Consider the following 21,789-nt stretch of genomic DNA (forward strand, 5'->3'; position numbering starts at 1 on the left):
ATTTGTATATATGCCACTTCTAAAAGTTTTACGTGGCCTCTAAAGTCTAACAAGTTGTTTTGCCAAAAGTTGGTCAACTTGGTCACTGCAGCGAAGATAGAGCAGACATTAGCAGTGTCATTACCATAGAGTGGGGCAAGTAGCCAAGTTTTACTCGCTGTTGTCGATGCACATCGCTCACGTTCAAAGGCTTACGAATGTGGAGATAAATCAGTGCTTAGTAAAGTTTAAGTGTATATGGACCCTCGTTACAGCAAAAAGGAAACAGATATTATCATCAAATTAACAAGTAGAATAGTAAAGAGTATAAATAGAGTATAATGTAACTTCTGTTGGTGTGTCAGCATTATTAGTAGAAAATAAGACAAACACTGTGCTGTAACACATATAAGACATACATTTGATTTAATTTAAAACTTAATTCAGGGAAAAGATTATGCAAGACTTGCTTTCAAAATACAGAAGAAAACATACAATAGAACAGGGGTTCTAACCCTTTTTGACCCAACTTTTGCACTACTCAAATATTTACACTGAATTATTAATCTTACTCTTGATTTTAATTGTATTCAATAGTTATACCCATACTTGCCAACCTTGAGACCTCCGAATTCGGGAGATGGGGGTGGGGTCAGGGGGGGGCGGGGTTGAGGTGGTGGGGGGGACTGGGGGTAGCGGAGGTGTATGTGTGTATATATATATATATATATATATATATATATATATATATATATATATATATATATATATATATAGCTGTAATTCACTGAAATTCAAGTATTTCTTTAATATATATATATATATATATATATATATATGTGTGTGTATATATATATATATATATATATATATATATATATATATATATATATATATATGTGTGTGTATATATATATATATATATATATATATATATATGTATATGTGTGTGTATATATGTATATATATATATATATGTATATGTGTATATATATATGTATATGTATATATATATATATGTCTCTTCTTTGTTCTTCTGCTTCGTCTCCTTCTTGTTGTGTGTGCAGTTGTGCACTGAGCTCCAAAAGCCGTAGATGTTATGTGACTGGGCCGGCACGCTGTTTATATGGAGGAAAAGCGGACGTGACGACAGGCTGTCCTCACTCCGGTCCGCATGCTGTCCTGACAGCATGCAGACTGCTGCGATGAGCTGAGGGACAACTGTAAACTCTCCTATTTACTTTAGTTCATTTTTATAATACCGCATTTACGTTACTCAAAATATTGCATGTAAAGTTAATAAAGGTGAATTATGGCAACAGTTTGACTCTGAAACTGATTATTGTTAATGTTAACAGTATTTCTTATTTGACGTTAACCAGTATCACAGAATGGACTGTGTTGCACTTTTTGAGAGTTTCCTCTGCAGTCGGTATCATTACATGCCACACTGACTTATAATACGACCGAATGTGTGTTCAGGTATCAGTTCTCCCAGCTGACCGGACACGCCGCCAGCAAGAAAGTATTCAGCCACTGCAAAGAACTCGGGGAGATTGTGCAAAAGGTTGGTTTATTACTTTTTAGTTGAAAAAAAAAGAAAAAGAACCGGTCACTAAACTTGTGTTTGTCCTTTTCATTATAATCATTATATCCTGCAAAACAACACTTGCATGCATTTATAAATAGATTTGGTCTTAAGAGGAACCATTTTTTTAGTTATGCTATGAGGAACTACAACAACCTGTTGAAAATAAACAATAGCGCAAACTCCCCTTTTTCAACCTAGCTTCTTTATCTCTGCATTCCTGGCATATTTGAAGGTGCTTGTACCTTGAAGACTAAAGGGAGGGCTGGACAGTGCACATGTGATTGTGTGTGCTTGTTGTCTGAGAGTGGGGGAGACAAATTAAAGAGTAAAGGACCTCCATGGCATTGGGAAGCTTGGATGTGTATTTTTTTTTCTTTATAGAGGGAACGAGTGACTTATAATTGACTCAACCGGAGCTAAAGAAGTAGAAGGAGGACTTGAGAGGAGGGATTACACATCGACTATTTGACTCTTCAGGGACTTTGTGTTAGGGAACACATTGCCAGCAGCAGGGAGAGATTTTTAACTGGGAAAAGCAGCAAAGTTCAACCTGACAGAAGTGAGGACATGATGAAAACACTGAGTTAAAGAATATTTAAGTGCACAGAGAAGTCGTAGGTGGAAAGAAGAGCTGCATCCGGATTTAGAGGTGTTTATATTTAGGTAGCACTTTATATCCAGATTTGGACTCCAGCCCGGCTCAGCAGGTACTGTTACTACCTTTTCTAAATCTCATTGCTTCTACATTAGATACTGTAGATAGATGGCATGTAGATACAATAGCTACTGTAGGTAGAGATGCGTTTACAAATTACAAAACGCAAAACCAGTGAAGTTGGCACGTTGTGTAAATCGTAAATAAAAACAGAATACAATGATTTGCAAATCCTTTTTAACTTATACTCAATTTAATAGACGGCAAAGACAAGATATTTAATCTTCGAACTGAGAAACGTAATTGTTTTTTGCAAATAATCATTGACTTAGAATTTAATGGCAGCAACACATTGCAAAAAAGTTGGCATAAGGGCATTTTTACCACTGTGTTACATCTCCTTTCCTTTTAACAACACTCAGTAAACATTTGGGAACTGAGGAGACCAATTTTTTAAGCTTTTCTGGTGTAATTATTTCCCATTCTTGCTTGTTGTATAGCTTAAGTTGTTCAACAGTCCGGGGTCTCCGTTGTGGTATTTTACGCTTCATAATGCGCCACACATTTTCAATGGGAGACAGGTCTGAACTAGAGCTGCAGCTTTCGAATATTTTAATAATCGAGTATTGTATCGAAAATCCCGATCGAGTAATCGAATAAATCATATATTTATTTATTTTTGTCCTGTCCAGCTTCTCAGGCAAATCATATTGTTGATGTAGATGCCCATATTGGCTGTACAAATTTACTTTACAAAAGAGAAGCGTGGGATACTTCTCTTGTTGCTTTATTTCTATTTTGACTTTATTAAATGGATTTATATTATTATTTGGTGCAGCCGGACCGGAGCAATATTTTTGCTTAATTAAGGTTTAATTATACATGTTAAGATGTGCCCTCAGTTATTGCGTTTGGCCTGATTGTCTTTTATTTCCAAAACGCCTGTTTTCATTATTGAAGGCTGACACGCACAGCTGAAATGCGTCCGTGGTTGATTGTGCCAATTTGTGTGTGCTTATAAAAACAGGTGTGCTCACAGCCCTATGTACTGTGTGGTGTGACCGCATAAATGAAGTTCTTGTCTCTCGTGCGTTTTTGATGATTATTATACGGTGTTGTTTAAATGGTAGTTTCTCCACGCAAATCCGCGGAGCAGTTTTCAACCTGCCAACAATACATAAACAATATAAAAAGACAAATCACATAATAATGACGACAACAGTTTTACATTTTAAGAATGCAATACAGTTCATTGCATTCTTTGCATGCAAAATAGTAATCAATGTTCATTTTGCCATCATAACATGTTTGAGATGAAAACACATATATATAAAATTAGTTCAAAATTAATATTCCCTGAGAAAGTTAAAATAAAACTATAATCTTAGTATCAAAAATAAAACAATAAGAACAATTTTCATTATATCAACATAAAAAGTGGATTAGGTAGTGCCTTTTAATACTGCATTTGAAATGTGCAACCAGTGGTGAGTCACCACCAAGCAAAAAACGTGCATGCTCAGAAAAGTACTGTCAGATTTACCGCCCGTCCGAGCACCCATTGGCAGAAATGTAGATCGGCGCCTATGCTATAGAGACTATAGTGGGTGCAAGTGCAAGCTATCCAAGTAGCATGTGGTTGCATGACTTTAATAACCCGAATAACTTTGCACGACTAATTTCGCGTGGTTACTAATGAAAGGCTAATTGAACACGACAGCTCGGATAGCGTTGTTAGTTTTCAACACCTTTTGGCGGCATTTGATGACTTCGCGGGAGTGAAAGAACACATCCTGGTTATCATAATGAATAACATTTATTTTACTAACATAAGTTTTGCGTTTACATTTGATAATAGATGATTTACCTCGCCTCTGAACATCTCCCAATCGGATGCTTTCTCGACAGGTGCTGCAGCATCGAACTTGTGCTATTGGTGTATGCGAGCTTCACTTTGCAATATTTGCATACTACTGCGTTTTCCTTAAAGGCCTACTGAAACCCACTACTACCGACCACGCAGTCTGATAGTTTATATATCAATGATGAAATCTTAACATTGCAACACATACCAATACGACCGGGTTAGCTTACTAAAGTGCAATTTTAAATTTTGCGCGAAATATCCTGCTGAAAACGTCTCGGTATGATGACGTCAGCGCGTGACGTTACGGATTGTAGCGGACATTTTGGGACAGCATAGTGGCCAGCTGTTAAATCGTCTGTTTTCATCGCAAAATTCCACAGTATTCTGGACATCTGTGTTGGTGAATCTTTTGCAATTTGTTCAATGAACAATGGAGACAGCAAAGAAGAAAGCTGTAGGTGGGAAGCGGTGTATTGCGGCAGGTGTTGTGCCGGATAACGCACCCCCGCCGTAGAATGCACCCCCTGACTATTTTGCCGGATAACACAGCCGGTGTTTCATTGTTTACATTCCCGAAAGATGACAGTCAAGCTTTACCATTGGCCTGTGGAGAACTGGGACAACAGAGACTCTTACCAGTAGGACTTTGAGTTTGATACGCAGACACGGTCCCGTGAGTACGCATGCATCTGTGGCTTCCAAACATTTGATTGCTTGCCTGTACGTGCGTGCCGCTATGTGCATGTCACGTACGTAACTTTGGGGACTTTGGGGAAATATATGTGCTGTGTGTACTTTGGGGAGGTGAACGGTACTTTGGGCTGTGGGATTGAGTGTGTTGTGCAGGTGTTTGAGTTGTATTGGCGGGTTATATGGACGGGAGGTGGGAGGTGTTTGTTATGCGGTATTAATTTGTGGCATATTAAATATAAGCCTGGTTGTGTTGTGGCTAATAGATTATGTATATGTCTGTAGGGATGGTATTGGCTTGGTGATGAGTGGTACCTGGTTTTTCTCCAAACATGACGCCTGGCATTCACACCAAATAGTTCAATCTTTGTCTCATCAGACCAGAGAATTTTGTTTGTCATGGTCTGAGAGTCTTTCAGGTGCATTTTGGCAAACTTTTACGAAATAATGGATTCCATCTGGCTACTCTGCCATACAGGCCTGATTGGTGGATTGCTGCAGAGATGATTGTCCTTCTGGAAGGTTCTCCTCTCTCCATTGAGGAATGCTGTAGCTCTGACAGAGTGACCATCGTGTTCTTAGTCACCTCCCTGACTTCGACCTTCTCCCCCGATCGCTCAGTTTAGACGGCCGGCCAGCTTTATCAGAGTCTTGGTAGTTTCAAATTTCTTCCATTTACGGACAATGGAGGCCACTGTGCTCATTGGGACTTTCAATGCAGCAGATATTTTTCTGTACCCTTCCTTAGATTTGTGTCTCGAGACAGTCTTGTCTCGGAGGTCTCCAGACAATTCCTTCGACATTCTTGGCTTGTACTCTGCCATGCACTGTCAAGTGTAGGACATTATATATGGACAGGGGTGTGTGCCTTTCCAAATCATGTTTAACAAACTAAATTTACCAGTTTACTTGGGGCTGTGTGGTTCTGTTGGTAGAGCGGCCGTGACAGCAACTTGAGGGTTACAGGTTCAATTCCAGCTACCGCTACCCTAGTTACTGCCGTTGTGTCCTTTAGCGAGACACTTTACCCACCTGCCTCCAGTGTGTCCCACACTGATTTCAATGTAGCTTAAAGATGCAGATAATGGGTTTCACCATGTAAAGCGCTTTGAGTCCCAAGAGAAAAATGCGCTTTATAAATATAATTTACTACTCTCAAGGATGATCCGTTGAAACAGAATGCACTTGCGCTCACTTTTGAGCTTCATGGCAAAGTAACACACAAAAGTAAACAGTTTTTGGTAAAATAAACTTTGCAAACATTTCTAAAAAATGTTTTTTCACATTCTCATTATGGGGTATCGTGTGTAGAAGTTTGAGGACAAAAATGTATTTATTTAATTTTGGATTAAGGCTATAACATAACAAAATGTGGAAAAAGTGAAGCGCTGTGGATACTTTCCGGAAGCACTGTATTTTACATTATGATAATATGAAGGTATAATATTTCATGATTAGTTCCCTTTTGTCATTATTTTTCTATTTTTGGATTTGTTGTGCAAAATCAAAAGCCATAAATTGTGGCTTGCCTGAATTTGAATAACCGCATTCGGTTCTGGAATTGCTAGGGAGCGAAATTCAATCACCTTAGAAATTTTAAAACTACTGGGGGAAAATCACATGGGATGTGTACATTTGCGGATTCCCGAATATTAACTGATGTGGTTCTCAGATTGATGAACAAATCTGCGTAATGAAATGTACACTTGCAAATTGAAACTAAAGGTGCTCTTATCAGGTTGCTATCAAAACCCTGGATGTGTATTTTGTTTGTCATCAACCACATGTCATCGCTGATTCATTGGTTTTATCAGCTGTGGGTGTGATGATGCAGCTGATAAGTTTTCAAAAGAGTGTGAGAGCGTGTCAAAAACAGAAGCTGCAGTGAGTTGGCGTACAGAAACAGTCAAAAATGTTGCAGGTGACAGACAGATGTAGCTGACTCAGAGGATGTTTTCCCAAGTACACAAATAGTGATTGACTGGTGAGCTCAGACCTTCATGATAAGTCACTGTATACAGGAGACGCTAATGAAGCCCTATTGTTCACCCACTTCCTGTTTTGGATTCTTGTGAATGTGCATGTCGCTAATAAGTATGCCCAAAAACATTTTTGACGCTTCCCTTTTGTCAAATGATTGATGAACGAACTACTGGTTATCCAAACTTTGCACGTTAATCTTATATATTTGGTAAGCAACCTTAAAGTGGATTGGTTTTCGATTTCCTTCTAACTTTTATTGGTGTTGCTATATAATACAAAAACAATGAAAATAATATTTCGGGGGATGAAAACAAAACTATTCAATGTTCGCTAACAGGACTTAAGTGCGACTCATTGGAGGTGGGCAACAACGACAGCAAGGTAAAGTGCAAAATGCATTAGTACAATTATAGGGTATTACCACTAAGAAACGCCTTACTCTTAATAAATGTTGGCTAATGTTTGCAGTTGAGCAACTTTCATCACTATGTGATGAAATGCGTTCATATCTAATACAGAGCAATGTATAGGGATGGTTATTGTTGCATTTAAACGATACTAGGACCAAATTGGAGCGGGTACCTGGACCGGTATTTAAAAATAAAAAAAAACAAGCAGATTTAAAAAAAATAAATAAATAAATAAAATAAATTATTGCTGTTGATTGGTTTCGGACATGACTGACATAAATTAATTTCTACTAAGTAGGAATCATTAATCATTATAAGTCAAATATTTTCATAGCTAGAACATTAAAAACTGTTAACAATATTCTAAATATGTTTCTCAACATTATAAAAACCTTTAGTCACCTTTACACTCTTTTAATCCAATACAGTAATGCTTCCTGAGCCTGAGCCAATCACTGGCCACGATACTGAACAGAGCACTGTGATTGGTTTGGTCTACTGTAGTGGCCAACACTACTATAGGATTGATATTTTTTGCTTATCTAGCTATTTGTATGATTGAACATTCTTCATTTACGACGAGAACATTGCAGAATATATTTATATACTAAAAAGAAAAAGATCCCAAAAAATGTTGCATTGTGGGGAAGCTGCAACATTTAAAGCACGATATGGCAAGGTACGACTGTATGCTCAGAAATATGTAAGAACACCCACAACAACCTATCATAAATATTGCAGCAATACAGAACATATCGAACGTGCAAAGCCAAGCACTTGTTGCAGGTGGCTCAGTCTGCATTCATTTAGCACTGAAAGAAGGCACCTATTGCTTCTTCTTTTGTCAGTGTGGGTACTACCACTTCCGTAGGCACCAGTGCCATTATGGAACAGTGTTTCTGTGCCCTTACCTAAATAATATTTTATGCCTGCTCTCCATACTTGCCAACCTTGAGACCTCCGAATTCTAGAGATTGGGGGGATTTGAGGTGGGTGGGGCCGGGGGGAGGGGTTAAGGGGGGAGGAGTATATTTATAGCTAGAATTCACTGAAATGCAAGTATTTCTTATATATATATATATATATATATATATATATATATATATATATATATATATATATATTAGGGCTGCAACATCTAATCAATTAAAATCAATTATAAAAATAGTTGGCGATTAATTTAGTCATTGATTCGTTGGATCTATGCTATGCGCATGCGCAGAGGCTACTTTTTTTTATTTTATTTTTTTATTTTTTTTTATAAACCTTTATTTATAAACTGCAACATTTACGAACAGCTGAGAAACAATCATCAAAATAAGTATGGTGCCAGTATACTGTTTCCCCCCCAATAAAATACTGGAAAGGATAGAAATGTAGTTTGTCTCTTTTATCCGATTATTAATCGATTAATCGAAGTAATAATCACCAGATTAATCGATTATCAAATTAGTTGTTAGTTGCAGCCCTAATATGTATATATATATATATATATATATATATATATATATATATATATATATATATATATAATGAGGTGGCGACTTGTCCAGGGTGTACCCCGCCTTCCGCCCGATTGTAGCTGAGATAGGCTCCAGCGCCCCCCGCGACCCCAAAGGGAATAAGCGGTAGAAAATGGATGGATGGATGGATATATATATATATATATATATATATATATATATATATATATATATATATATATATATATATATATATATATATACATAGTACAGTACACAGTAATGAAAACACAGTTGTTCTACTAACTGTACTGCACTTGCTACTTACTTAAAAAATAAAAAAAACACTTACCTTTCACTATTTGAGTAGCCTTTGTTCTGCCATTTGAGTACTGGCGAGCGATCTCTGAATCCGGGAACATATCCTTCACGGATTTGTTGAAAACATCCGCAAATGAGAACGGGATGTTGCTTGCAGCTATCAACATAGCCATCTTTGTCTCGGCATATGTTACACCCTCGGGTCTCCATTTAGCAAGGTGGCCCAAAATACTGGGCTGTGACCGGTGCTGCGTTGCCGCCGCCTTGTGCTTCTCTGACCGTTCATGAGTGACTATATCCATTCGGCCACCGAGTTCAATGGAGAAGTCTGATCTACAAAATTTGCAGGCGGCATAACCCTTCCCCTTCGAGCTGTCCTGGATGAACTGAAATTCTTGTTTCCAATCATTTTGGAACTTGCATGCGTACTTCTTCTTTTTACTCGTCGTCGCCATGACTGTCTCTTCTTCGTTCTTCTGCTTCGTCTCTGTTATGTTTTTGGACATTACTACTTGCCGTAGTTTTGAAGCAGTGCATGATGGGAATCTGGATGTTGTGTGTCAGTGTATTAACGTGCCGGCTGGAATAAACACACGCTGAGAAATAGCTCCGTGCCTGCCTACTTTATGGGTTATAGATAAACCTATGGATAACGGAGACATATATAATAGTCTCCTTTTCAGGCACGCCCCCAATATTGTTGTCCAGCTAGAAATCGGGAGAATGGTTGTCCCGGGAGATTTTCGGAAGAGGCACTGAAATTCGGGAGTCTCCCGGAAAATTCGGGAGGGTTGGCAAGTATGCTGCTCTCCCTGTCCTTTCTCTGTTATGTGTTGCAGTGACCCCTTTTTGGACCAGTTTACCAAGGAAAGTGCGCTGTGAGCATGACTGGCAGATGCCATTTTATTTTAGGGGACAAATTATGTCCTCACAAATTCTGCACAAGCTAGATGAAGGAACTAGAAAAGGCAAACTAGCTAGCTAAGATTTTTGGTTCACTTGTGACATTTTGCAATGAATATTTGTTTAAGAGTAGTAGCAGTACAATATTCTTGTTTGTATGTAATCTAAATAAAAATGTTCCCCTTTGAGGATGAATAAAGTATATGAAAGGGAAAAAAAGGCTGTAAGGTGATGATGTCATAGCGACAGACAGAAGAAAAGCTGTCATCGCTGTGTTATAAGAGCCCTTCGTAGTGAGTGTGGATGTATATACACTATTATATCATGTCCTTTAATGAGCCAGTCACATTTACAAGCAGCGTGTGTTCCTATAGCGTCAGTAGCAAGCAGAGCTTATTGATAGGTCACAGCTGCTTCTCATGCACATGCTTGCACAGCCAAAGAAATGACTTTTATTTCCTGTTTAGTCAGCCTGAGGGTGACCACACTAGGAAGTCAGCTGGTGTTGTATGTGGGGCTCCAACTACTGGACTCGTCAGTATGCTTTAAGTCGCTCACGCAACAGGGAGATGTATAAGGAGGGTGTGTGACCTTTGAACCTGCATGACGATCGAAAAGTGGAATTTGGAGGTTTATGCGAAAAGGTATGTGATGGTTAACCACGCTTATTTTGAGAAATTATAGCAAGAATATCAAGCAGCTCGCGACATGAACCTTAGTTACATTTGTCTGTCTGTTCGTTAACAACATAGCTGAAAAGGTTATGGGTGGATTTTGCTGAAACTTTCAGGAAATGTCAGAACAAGTGATTAGATTTTGGGTGTGATTTCTACCACGTTACCTTATGAGGGTCAACTTGTCTGTGTGTGTGTGTGTGTGTGTGTGTGTATGCTAGCAACTTGCACTGAGCCTAGTCTATAAAATCCGCTACACCTCCCTGATACCGAAGTACATGTCAAACTACTTCCTTAACGTAAATGACCGCCATAACCACAACACCAGGGGGAGCTCCACTAACCACGTTAAACCCAGATTCCGAACTAACAAAGGTCTTAACTCATTCTCTTTCTATGCCACATCAATGTGGAATGCGCTCCCAACAGGTATAAAAGAAAGTGCATCTCTATCCTCCTTCAAAACCGCAATAAAAGTTCACCTCCAGGCAGCTACAATCCTAAACTAATACCCTCCCCGGATTGTTAATAATCAAATGTAAACAATCAAATGCAGATACTTTTTCTTATGCCTTCTGATCTCGATCTCTCTCTCTCTCTCGCTCTCTCTCTCTCTCTCTCTCTCTCTGCCCACTACTTGCTGTCCATATCCTACCAAGTCAGACCTACACTGTTTCAATATCCATTTCTCTGTTCTCAATTGTTGATGACTGATGATAACAACCAAACCCAACCCCCCCCCCACACCCCGGATTGTAAATAATTCAATGTGATGATCTTGTGTGATGACTGTATTATGATGATAGTATATATCTGATAGTATATACCTGTATCATGAATCAATTTAAGTGGACCCCGACTTAAACAAGTTGAAAAACTTATTCGGGTGTTACCATTTAGTGGTCAATTGTACTTCACTGTGCAACCTACTAATAAAAGTCTCAATCAATCAAAACCCCACCTCCACCCACAGAGGCAAAGAAAGGAGATGACTAACAAGATGGTTCAAAGAGTTAGGGCTAGATTTGGGTGAAACTTTCAGGAAATGTCAAAAATGTTTGGATTTTGGGAGCAATCCGGATCATCGTCAGGTTCAGAATTTTTTTTAAAAGGACTCTTTGTTATGAGAAGAAAGAGCCTGGCAGAGGTATGCACTCTAAGTGCTTTTCTCATGTAATTATTATTTTATTTTTTCAAGTAATTTTTAAAATGTCATTTAAATCAATCCATCCATTTTCTACCGCTTATTCCCTTTGGGGTCGCGGGGGGCGCTGGAGCCTATCTCAGCTACAATCGGGCGGAAGGCGGGGTACACCCTGGACAAGTCGCCACCTCATTGCAGGGCCAACACAGATAGATCAAGTTTTTTTTTTTATTGAAAATGTTATGTTTTCAAAAAAATCCTTTTATACTAAGTTACCAATATTTTGTAAAAGAAATATATAAATAAATATAAATATATATGTATATATATTTTTAAATGTACTAGTTATTTTTCATTGTTTAGTCATTACTTTACAGTACCATTTCTTTATTATTATTATTATTTTATTTTTACAGGACAATTTTCGAAAACCCCCCAAAACAAAACTAACAAAAGAAACAAAATATTACATTTTGATTTTTAATTTTTTTTTTAACCCAAAATTTTAAAAAGAATATAGCTTAACCCAAACCTATTAACCTTAAAATACAACTTTATACTCATGACAGAAAATGTATTTAACTTTTTTTCTTAAAAAGGTAATATTCAACATTTACACAGATGCTCTAGTCAACTCAGGCAAATTCTAATTTAGTGTGTTATTTATTGTGCCAACGTCTCCAGTGCAAACAAAGCAATTTGATACTCTTCATATTTTAATTCATGAAACACGCTAAAAAGCTATCCTGTATGGGTAATGGTATGCTAAGCTTCTAAATACATTTCTAAGAAAAACAACCTCAACATCATGTTATCTGTGATAAAGGAACCGTTGTCTATTCTTTGCCATTATTATTAATATTTCGGCCACTAAATCACGTTTTTGAGGGCTTTAACTGACTCAAACATGCCAAATCTTGCAGTGGATATCCTAGCAAAAATTGAACTATTTTAACCAAACCCTACTCAGCACTGTAATGCCCCAACCAGAGAAGGAAAAATACCTTACACCGGTGTCCGATTACCAGGAATAACAGTGCAGTACACATATTAAAAAATGTGAAAAAAATATCAAAGAACCCTTCCAGTAAGATGCACGGGAAGTTTTTGTTTTTTCATTGTTTTCTGTGTAATAATTTTATATGGGCTGTATTTAATTTTATTGTAGGACAGAAAAAAAAAAAGCTGTGAGGCTGCACTTTGGATGAACACCACCGCCTTAGACATTGAATTTTTGCCTGATAAAACACAAATCTAAAGTTTAAGAGCAGGATAGTAGGTGAACTGAAAAGGTTAGTAAGACTGACATTGAAAAACGAGAAGCTGTGGAAGCAGGAGTCTTTTTATAGCCCGCTTTTGACCTGCTGGCTTATTGAAAATACTTAATGAATGTGAACTTGCACCAAGAGACACAACATTGGCTTTATCACACATAAAAAAACACAATATAGTATATGTACGGTATGTGTTTACAGCTTTAAGTGTTAAATCCAGCCTTTTGTCTTTGGTTGCGTCCTTCACTACCTTGTTGTCCTATTTTTCTTTATCCCAGAACGTGACTCCCATATAATAGCTTGTCTTTGTTACCTTGACAACCACAGAGAGATCGGCTTTGGGCACACACACACACACACTGAACAACACAATACAATTTTTCATTGACTTAGTCGGTGCTTTTAACCCAACCTTAGAGCAGACCTTGATAAGGAAAAAAAACATGGACGGTTCATAATACAACTTCCTATCTTTTACAAGGCAGCTTTAGTAAAGGAGTTCATCAATCATTGACAGCTTGACATTTGTTTTTTGTGAACCAAAAATTTAAAACAAAAAAAAAGATTACTGACTGGCTTGTAAATGCACATGCATCCTGTGCTGTTGCCATTTCTAATACAAATTAGGGTATAGTTCGAACTTAATCTGTCAATAAAGTCGCTTGGAAACGCTAAAAACTACAACATGAATGGCGGGGAGAAGACGTCGAAGTCGAGCCATGTAAGTAAGACCGGCCACAGATAGGGTCCGGAACCGGCTCAAAGATGGTCTGTAAATCATAATCTATGCAACATATTGACCAAAGAACCACCATTACATGTTATGTAGACCACAAGGAAGTGTTTTAAATGTACAATAAAAATCATAATATGACCCCTTTTAATTGAAATTATATTTTAACCATTTGATGCACCATTTAGTGATTTTATTACTTTCTCCTTTTCTTTCTTTTTTTTTTTTTTTTACATACATTTTTTTCAAGGAGTTTGTGAAATGTTGACTAGGGTGGACAACAGGTTTAATTGATAAAATACACTTAAAAAAAATTTTCAAGTAGATTTTGTGAGCCCTATAAAATGTTTTTAATAATCTTTAACAATGTGTTCACATATTTCACATATTCCGATATTGTGAACCGTATTGCAAAAACATTGACTTTGAAAAAAAATAAATAAATAAAAAAATGAAAGGACTAACATCTGAAAAAATATAGCTAAATTTACATTCCTATTAAATAATTTATGGGCCAAACGTTATTGCAAATAAAATATTTTCCAAAAACAACAAAGTCACAACAATATGAATAGCAGTCAAAATATAGCCAGCGATACAATCATGTGTACAATATATTGGAGATAAGTTTAATCACAATTTCCTCAAGTCTCAAATTGAATACTACCTTTTATGCCTTAGAAAACAAGAATTGGACAAATATTCTTCCAATCCTCTGCATTTCTGCAGAAGAACAACTTTTAAGTACCTGTCCACTGTAGTGACCACTATGCAAGAAAGGATTGATAATGTTAAGAATGTTTGTATGTTGAAAATAAAAATAACATCATTAGGGCCTGAGCAGCAAAAGCTGCAAAGGCCCTATTGAATTTGCTTTGTTTATAATTATTCTACTGCTTTGATCGTATTTTAGAGGCACCTGATATGCACGTAGGACATTAACATACTGTCAAAATTTATTGTGTTGCGCCCCCTTTGAATTTTTGATAAAAAATTAGCTCAGCCCACCAGTTTCACGTATTGTCACGAAAGTCACGGGAAACGTTTATCATGACAAGATACACGTTAAATTGTCAAAAACCCATATTTGAAAACAAATAGGAAGTCGGCCATCTTGGTTTCCGTCTGCCATATTTAGGCCAAAAACAGGGGTCGTACTTTTAACAAACTCCTCCGAGGGACTTTAACCAAATGAACCGTGGTTAAAATAACAGATACTAGACAGATGGGCGATGATAAAATGCAAAGCAATTTTGCCTACGCCATAAAATGTGGGCATAATTTTCCACATTTGTAACTCGGCTCAACAAATTCAGATCTTGATTATAATTGGTGCAGATGATGATGATGATGACACTTTGAAGTTCTAGATGGGTCAGCACGTATTTGTACCCATTCATTACTTGACTTTAAATGATCAGATCTTCTTCCAGACAGATTTGAGACTGAACTTTACTGATCATGACTAGACATCTCTATCGACACCAATATCACCGCCTTGTGGTGGGAAATTATAACAATCCCAACTTCCTTTTACATGCTCCAGCCTTACTGATTTTTTTGATGGTGTGTCATGGCATTGGGAAGGACATGACCAGCTGACTCACGTGAACCCTGAGTTGCAAGTGGGTGCGAGGGCTCATTCCACGCTGCTTGCGACTTTAATTATTAACCTACCAGAATGCTTGATTAATCATTGTTTGAAAATGTTGACTTTTTTGTCAAATAAATTTTTTTGTTATGCAATAAACATAAAATGAAATCAACACAAAAACATATTTTATCTATTCATTTTTTATCCATTCATTTTCTAAAACGCCTATCTTCATTAGGGTCATGGCTAAGCTGGAGCCTATCCCAGCTAGCTTTGAGCAAAAGGCGGGATATATTTTTTTAATGTCAATGCAAGTAATATGCCTTATTTAAACCCTCAAACCATAACTGATCTTACTCTTACTGCAAAAATAGGGACATTGACTATATAGTACATTTGGGTGCTAATCTTAATTGCAATTACGTTTTTTGTTGAATGCACATTTGAATTATTAATATGTATTTATTAACGAATATATAATTTTTTTCTTATTTTTTTAGACTTATTCTAAAATCAAGCTGAATAGAAGACTTTCTTTAATAGAAAAAATTATATATTAAAAAAATTACAGTCCACTAATATTTTTTTAATAAGAAATTATCAAAGAGAAAAAATAACCGGCTACAAAATACAATCAGATATTTTATCTGGCTTCGATGCCCCTGGGGCCCGACCAGGCACAGTCAGAAGAGGCAATGTGGGTCCCCCCTCCAATGGGCTCACCACCCTTCGGAGTGGACATAGAAGTCGGGTGGTTTGTGAGATGGGCGGCAGGCGAAAGCAGGGCCTTTGGCGGTCTGATCCTCAGCCGCAGAAGATGCCTCTTGGGACGTGGAACGTCACCTTGCTGGGGGGGAAGGAGTCTGAGCTGGTGCACAAGATAGGGAAGTTCCGGCTAGATCTAGTTGATCTCACCTCGACGCACAGCAAGTTGCCAGCAGTGAGAGGCGACGGGCGGGGGTGGCTGTACTTGTCGCGGTAGTTTCCTTCCGCCTCCGGCTGGGGGGACGGGTCCTGACCAATGTTTGTGCTTATACGCACCAAACAGCAGTTCAGAGTACCCCCCCCTTTTTGGAGCCCTTCGAGGGAACACTGGAGAGTGCTCCATCAGGTGATTCCCTTGTTCTACTGGGGGACTTCAACACTTACTCCCAGATCTGAACCAGAGTGGTGTTTTGTTATTGGACTTTTGTGCTCGTCAGAGATTGTCCATAACAAACACCATGTTCAAACATAAGGGTGTCCACATGTGCACTTGGAACCAGGACACCCTGGGCCCCAGTTCGATGATCAACGTTGTAGTTGTGTTATCGGACATGCTGTAATGAGAAACTGGAAATATGTAATGCATCATATTGTAATTGAATGCATGTTCGAAGCAAACTAACACAATGACCACCTTAACCATGTGTTTTAAATCTCAAGTATGCTCTTGGGTACTAGTATTCCTATTTGGAAATCAGTTGTGGTATTGTGATGAATAAAAACAAAGCAGTCTAATTGATTGGTACAGTAAAGAGGAAATAGGACATGTATTTTCAGTTAACATGGCCCATTTCCGCAAAACATCATCAATCAATATCATTATCAATACTAATCAGGAGTATTTCATGCTGATGTGACATCCAACACTCATTTGACATTTTTTACCACCAGAAAAACACATCCGTCTATGAGAAAGAGAAGGACATCATCTCTGTGGTAAGTCTTTTCAATTACCTCTTTTATCATTAACATCATGGGTTCTTGGTCAGTGTTTTTTTGTCTTGTCTTTATTTTACTAAAAGTGTCGTCAGTTGGTGGTGGTATGCGACGAGATCTTGAGCTGCAGCTCGGAGACTCTCCTCACCAACACTGCTCAGCTGGAGAGCGTCGACCTTGTACCCGTGTCACCAGGAGAACATCTGGTAATGTATATATTATTACTCTGTAGCTTTTCTCTCTGTCACTTTTTGATGTCTTGAATGAATGAACATAGTCGACCCCATTTAAGTCAGTTACGCTTTTGTCGACATAACATTTTACCAAAATGGGTCGTCTTTATGGAAAGTCAGCTTGTTGACAAGTGTAGCAATTTTAATACAATTAAATTTACTGAAAAATGTATAATAAAGCCTGTTTTGTTTTGAGCAAAATAAAAAACTAAGTAAATAATTAAACTAAAATGTTTTTGCAAATCATCACGTACATTTTGAAGACCCAATAAGTAAATGATATATAAACATATAAAAAATAAAATGGAAATATACCGCCTGAGGGCTCCAAGGTCACAGGCATTCAATGTTGGTTTTCAGCCTTGTTGCTTACGTGCAGTGATTTCTTCAGATTCTCTGAACCTTTTGATGATATTATGGACCGTAGATGGTGAAATCCCTGAATTCCTTGAAATAGCTTGTTGAGAATTGTTGTTCTTAAACAATTTGCTCACACATCTGTTCACAAGGTATGACCCTCACCCCATCCTTGTTTGTGAATGACTGAGCATTTCATGAATGCTGCTTTTATACCCAATCATGGCACCCACCTGTTCCCAATTAGCCTGGTCACCTGTGGGATGTTCCAAATAAGTGTTTGATGAGCATTCCTCAACTTTCTCAGTCTTTTTTGCCACTTATGCTTTTTTAAACAGGCATTAAAATCCAAATTAGCTAATATTTGCAAAAAATAACAACATTTTCCAGTTCGAATGTTAAGTATCTTGTCTTTGCAGTCTATTCAATTGAATATAGGTTGAAAATGATTTGCAAATCATTGTATTCTGTCTTTATTTACGATTTACACAATGTGCCAAGTTCACTGGTTTTGGGTTTTGTAATATGAGATAAGGTATTGCCTGGATTTTGTCAAATTGAATGGTGGTGTGGGTGTGATCTGACCTTTACCAGTTCCATAGTGATGATACTGCTTGCTCAGTCTGCTGGTATTTTTGCCTTCGTATTCCGGAATCGTAAATTAAATGATGGACATCATCGACGTGGTAAGAAAGATTAGTCATTTCCACTGGGTATTTAATACACAATCACAACGAAAAAAAGGTTATTTCTCATCATCCTGTGCAGACACACAAACATACTGTTATTACTGCTAAAAGAAGAATAGAAGAAAATTATGAAGGTAAACACACTCATAAATTGTAAGGGATTTGGCAATGAGTGTGTATCGAGACAGCCTGCTCTGTTTTTTGTTGCCGTGTGAAACATATTGATTGTGTCTCCTGGGTGAGATTAGTTTGCTTTTATGGCTGAAAATAATTAATCAGGGCAGGCTAATGGCTAATTAGAGACACAGCCGCCAATCCATCTCGAGGCAGACATCAATATTTCAGACAGTGTTGACAGAATGTTGCTCCTCTGCCGATTAAATACACCAACATTGTTTGTTTTTGTATTTTTACACTGTAAACTGTCTGTTATTTTTTTCCTCCATTGTCTTTTGTATTAGGGTATTGAGATAACATCCATTGGCTCCAGCAACCACTATGTGACCGGAACTGCAACAGAGGTCAGATTGTTTTTTACGTCTCCACAAACCGTTTTATAATTTGGTTAGCTGAATGAAAGCAGCTTTTTTTCCCATCAAAAATTCAAGGACGTAGGGGGCCAACTCTAATATTTAGTGAAAGATACATAAACCAATCCAATGTTCAGTACTTGCTAATCTGAACAAAATACCACATCTTAACTTAAGTCTTAACTTAAATTACTATACTATTGTATATCTAATTTATTATTAAATATTTTATAATGTCATCAATTGGCTTTATGTTCATTTAATTTTGACACAGAAAACTCAATACAACTGGTTCATAGACTGAAATATAATTGTGGTTGGTCTTTGTCTCATTCTAAAAATAAAATTAATTCATTGTTGTAATTGTCTATTTGATTAACTTTAATATAATTTGGTCAAAAACAGTTGTAATAAGTTAGAATTGATTTAACATTCATTTACTAAAGACTGCAGGGGCTTTATAATGTTTTTATTATGAGGTCTTATTTGGTATTAATGGGTTTAGTTTAAGCATGTTTAATGTAGTGTCTCCATGCAATGAGGTGGTTTGTGTGTTTTGATAAGAGAAACAAAAAAACCATTGTGATGAAAATACTTTTAAGATATATTCAGGGCTGCTTGTTCCAAACTCAACCTTACATTACATTTACTCCTGTACAGTATCTGAACCTTTCTGCACTGTTTCGATCTTTTTGGCCATACCTAATTACTGTAACACGCCCATGTGTTACCATTGGTTCAAATTACATTACCAGACAGAATCGAGGCGTTTGTTTGGGCAAAGCAAAACTAATTGAGCTTGTGAAGTAAACAGGGGTGTGATTGAGGGGTGTAGGAGTGATTATCAGCTGGTGTGAGAACAACATCTATGCCAACAAGGAATACCTTTTTAGATTTGAACACTTTCTACATTTGCAAGGTGAATGGACTAAAACGCAGCCTTAAACAGCTTTTAAGTTAATTTGACTGAAGCTAACTGTGAGGCACTATGGGGCGATATTGTCATGTTGAATTATTTTTACAGCAATACATGAGTCAAGTGACTCACCACTAGTCATGTTATATAATCACATGTTTTAAGTTTAGTTTTTTTCTGTGCAATACAGTTATGTCACCGATTGGTTCATCTTTTTGTCTAATTTTTGTTTCTTAGCCATCAAGCGATGTTGCAAAGATCCTGGCTGGAGATGAAGTGATCAAAGTCAACAACCAGATTGTGGTGAGTCTGAGCTACCTAATTTTCCCATTGGAAATAATGAAAGTAGAAATAATATGTTCCAGGGTCAAACTGCTGCCATCATCCAGCTTTCACTCACTGAGTCTCCTACAGTATCCGGGGTCTACAAAATCAAATTATCACTGAAGCTAATTAATTTTAATAAACATTGTCATAAACATGTATGGCTGTAGGCAACCTCCTAATATGTATTTTGAATAACTCTTCAAGATGGCAGTAGTTACATTTTAAGTATGGTCAGCCTCCAGCAGCTTCCTCTACCTCTGCCTGTGCTTCAAAATGTTGGTATTTATGAACACACAAGCACACATTGAAGTACCAAAAATTGGTACGGTTGTGTACTGGTATCGATTCCCATGTTACTGGAAATCGGCACATCGGTTCAAATATGAAAGGTACCCATCCCTACTGGTGACGTCATGTTTTGTGCGCATGCAAGTTATTTCACGGACCTATTCTGCATCAGCGATTACATAAAAAAATTGGATTTAACAAAAACATCAGATTTAGATACCATACCGTGCAGTGTGAACATTGCCTTTTTACTTACATTTGTATTTCTGACTATTGAAATAGACCAAAATCTTATGTCCAAAGTAGAGGACGCTGGTTCCTAAAAGATTATGTATAAAACAATTACAATTAGAAGATGTTGTTTACTGACTAAATGACTGGAAGCAACAAATGTCACAAAAAGGCAACATATCAAAAATAACTTAATAAGAATACCTTTATATTTTTTGGTGTATTAGGTGGGCTGGAGCAGGGCTAACCTTGTGAAGAAGCTACGAGAGAATCCCAGTGGGGTCTCTCTGGTCCTAAAGAAGTCTTCCGGGTCGCTGAGCCGCAGGGGTCCAATCCAGCGGATCTCCACTACGCAGGTCATTCAAGGATTCATTCTTTCAAATCACTCGGATCCGTTACAAAGTTTCCATTAGATTCGGCTGCTATTTATCCAGCACTGTCTAATTGATGTATGAGTTAAGAAGTTTTAAAAAATGTGCTCACTCTTACTGCGTTTTACCCCTCTTGTGACTAACACCATGTTAATCTTAAAACCAGTTTGTGCCGTAAGGGGGGAAAACACAAGAAGTGGACTTAAATCAACTGTGTGCCCTGACAAGATTCCATGCTTGAGGCAAGGTTGTGCGCGTCTTGTGGTCTCGTTGAGGAATTGACACAATGCAGGAATGAATTAATCGATGGAGACCTCAACAGAAGGCGGTCCTAATACGTCCATACAAAACTCACATGCTTGTGTTTGTATTCATGTCTCGTGGAACAGGACGAAGAGGAATATAAGGAGGAGAGTTCAGAGGAAGAGGAGGAAGAAGACAATCCCCGACACTCCATATTCGAGCGGGTAGCAGCTTCTGTCAGGTCCCTATCTTTCAGGTCAGAACTTTTCTTTGCTGCTTTGAATGTCTATCTTAAATATGCTCATCTTCAAAAGTGTAATCAAGGGTTCTTATCAGTTTAAACTGTTGAACCAGTATGTTAATATTGTAACTAAACAAATGAATAAAGCTTTCTAGCTTCATAGCTAATCTGCTAACTAACTAAATAGCTCCCCTGTCCCCTATCACTTTTAGTTTAATGTCAACTAACTTGCTTATATGTAACTTTCTATCTAGCTTTTTATGTTGTGTGGTTAGTGAATAAAGTAATTACCGAGAAAATATATGTATTAGTATTTTATTATTACAACTACAATATTACAACTACTGTAACTAGTTAACTAAACAACTAGCTCTCCTGTTA

General features: G+C 37.5%; 1 protein-coding gene across 2 annotated transcripts in view; it reads left to right on the top strand.

The window, feature by feature from the left end:
• cnksr1 (connector enhancer of kinase suppressor of Ras 1) overlaps positions 1–21,789 on the top strand; it is a 70,353-nt gene that overhangs the window by 21,850 nt on the left and 26,714 nt on the right. For both annotated transcript variants that reach the window (XM_061968238.2, XM_061968237.2), the window contains 7 exons: positions 1,462–1,546; positions 16,938–16,982; positions 17,069–17,188; positions 18,723–18,782; positions 19,945–20,010; positions 20,781–20,909; positions 21,314–21,423. In XM_061968238.2, the coding sequence (XP_061824222.2) occupies positions 1,462–1,546; positions 16,938–16,982; positions 17,069–17,188; positions 18,723–18,782; positions 19,945–20,010; positions 20,781–20,909; positions 21,314–21,423 (615 nt within the window). The remainder of the gene's footprint in view (positions 1–1,461; positions 1,547–16,937; positions 16,983–17,068; positions 17,189–18,722; positions 18,783–19,944; positions 20,011–20,780; positions 20,910–21,313; positions 21,424–21,789) is intronic.

The sequence above is a fragment of the Nerophis lumbriciformis genome, linkage group LG08 (genome assembly GCF_033978685.3).
Source record: "Nerophis lumbriciformis linkage group LG08, RoL_Nlum_v2.1, whole genome shotgun sequence".
NCBI classification, from domain to species: Eukaryota; Metazoa; Chordata; class Actinopteri; order Syngnathiformes; family Syngnathidae; genus Nerophis; species Nerophis lumbriciformis.